The following is a 1485-nucleotide window of genomic DNA, read 5'->3' as shown; positions in this document are numbered from 1 at the left end:
ATAATGGTGTTTATTGGGAGTGTTTGAACTTAAGGGATAAAATTTTGAGTCTCCATTTGATCGTTCATTAATTGGGTAAGAAATTCATTAGTTATACATCACGAGACAAGAAGTTGAAACCATACAACAATACTCCCTCAAGTTATAGAACAATGTTATATCCATCATACTATATAATTAAAGTTCAGGGACCTGCTATGTCACAATATAAAGCGTTATTGTAAAAAATATAATTATAGTCATAAGGTCACACTAACAAGTTATTTTTCAACACTTAGTTGGAAAACCTTTTGGTTAAATCGAACCCTTACATCGTTGTGTACTCACTTTCCTTAATTTCTTCTTTCATTTTTCCTTAAGAGAATCACAATTTTGTGTAATAGCTTCCCAAAACCGTGCAAGTGCTTCATCAAGCTTAAATTGAACATTCTCATTCATTTATCTTAAAAAACAACACATTTCGGTAAGAAAAAGAAAATGACAATGAATACACATGAAGTTTGTCTCAAACTAAAAGATATAGTAATTATTTATCTTTTCATAAATGAAAAATACAAAAACTTAAAGAAAGGGTGTTACATTTTTGCCTTTTGGGTTTTAAGGACATTTAGGTTGTCCATACTTGGTTTTCAAGTCTCTATAGCACGAACACTCATCTTTGTTTCCAAGAGTACCAGAAAGAACACATAAACACTTTCCACAACAGTCTATGCATACATCCATACAATGACTATGATGGTGTGTTGCAGAACAACGAACTGAACATGCGGAAGGGCATTCTACAAACATATGTTCTTTTATTAATAGTAATAATAATAAAAGAAATATTTTATTGAGAAAAAAGGTTAAAGACTAAATTAGCATTTACGTTCGATTGGCACAGAACCTTCACCTCCGACCTGGAACACAAAAAGACATATAAAATTATAATTTATTTGAGACATATTTACAACGAAAACTATGATTTCTATATAAACGCACACACTTACGATCGAGATTTCTATAACTGCCATGGATGTAACAATAAGGAAGACAAGGAAATTAAGTTTAACTCTTCTCATTTGTAGTGAATGTATACGATTCAGTTGAACTAATGTCTCAATTGTTTTGTGGTGTTTTAGTTTATATGAAACTTTGTTTGAAAACCATGTTTATATAAGACTTTATATGATAATGGACAATGGTAATACGATATAATTACAAAGGATTAATTACTAGTATATGCTTTGTCATCGATTATTAAATTGGAAGATATGTATGTATTTCTTACTAGGAAACGAAATCTAATGTACATAATTGAAGGGTATTTTGAAGTATCCGTATTTAGTATTTTTTTTTAAAATAACCTAATGTGGAGATTTTGGATTTAATAAAATTATGGTGTTTGGATATGTTTTTCCAATCAAAATTATTATATGATATTTGATAATAAAAAAATAAATAACATATTTGATCAATATAATATGTTGTTTTGAATACTAGTCC

At 28.8% G+C, this 1485-nt stretch overlaps 1 protein-coding gene across 1 annotated transcript; it reads right to left on the bottom strand.

Annotated features, from left to right (window-relative positions):
• Positions 1 to 597: 597 nt before the first annotated feature.
• On the bottom strand, positions 598 to 1061 carry LOC145070790 (peamaclein-like). The gene is made up of 3 exons (XM_079017748.1): positions 990 to 1061; positions 869 to 899; positions 598 to 779 (listed from the first exon to the last, which is right to left on the bottom strand). The coding sequence occupies exons 1-3, from the start codon at positions 1059 to 1061 to the stop codon at positions 598 to 600; spliced, it is 285 nt and encodes a 94-aa protein (XP_078873874.1).
• Between the last annotated feature and the right edge of the window lie 424 nt (positions 1062 to 1485).

The sequence above is a fragment of the Lactuca serriola genome, chromosome 8 (assembly GCF_051521515.1).
Source record: "Lactuca serriola cultivar US96UC23 chromosome 8, Lser_US96UC23_V15, whole genome shotgun sequence".
Lineage (NCBI taxonomy): Eukaryota > Viridiplantae > Streptophyta > Magnoliopsida > Asterales > Asteraceae > Lactuca > Lactuca serriola.
This window is presented reverse-complemented; position numbering and strand designations above follow the sequence as displayed.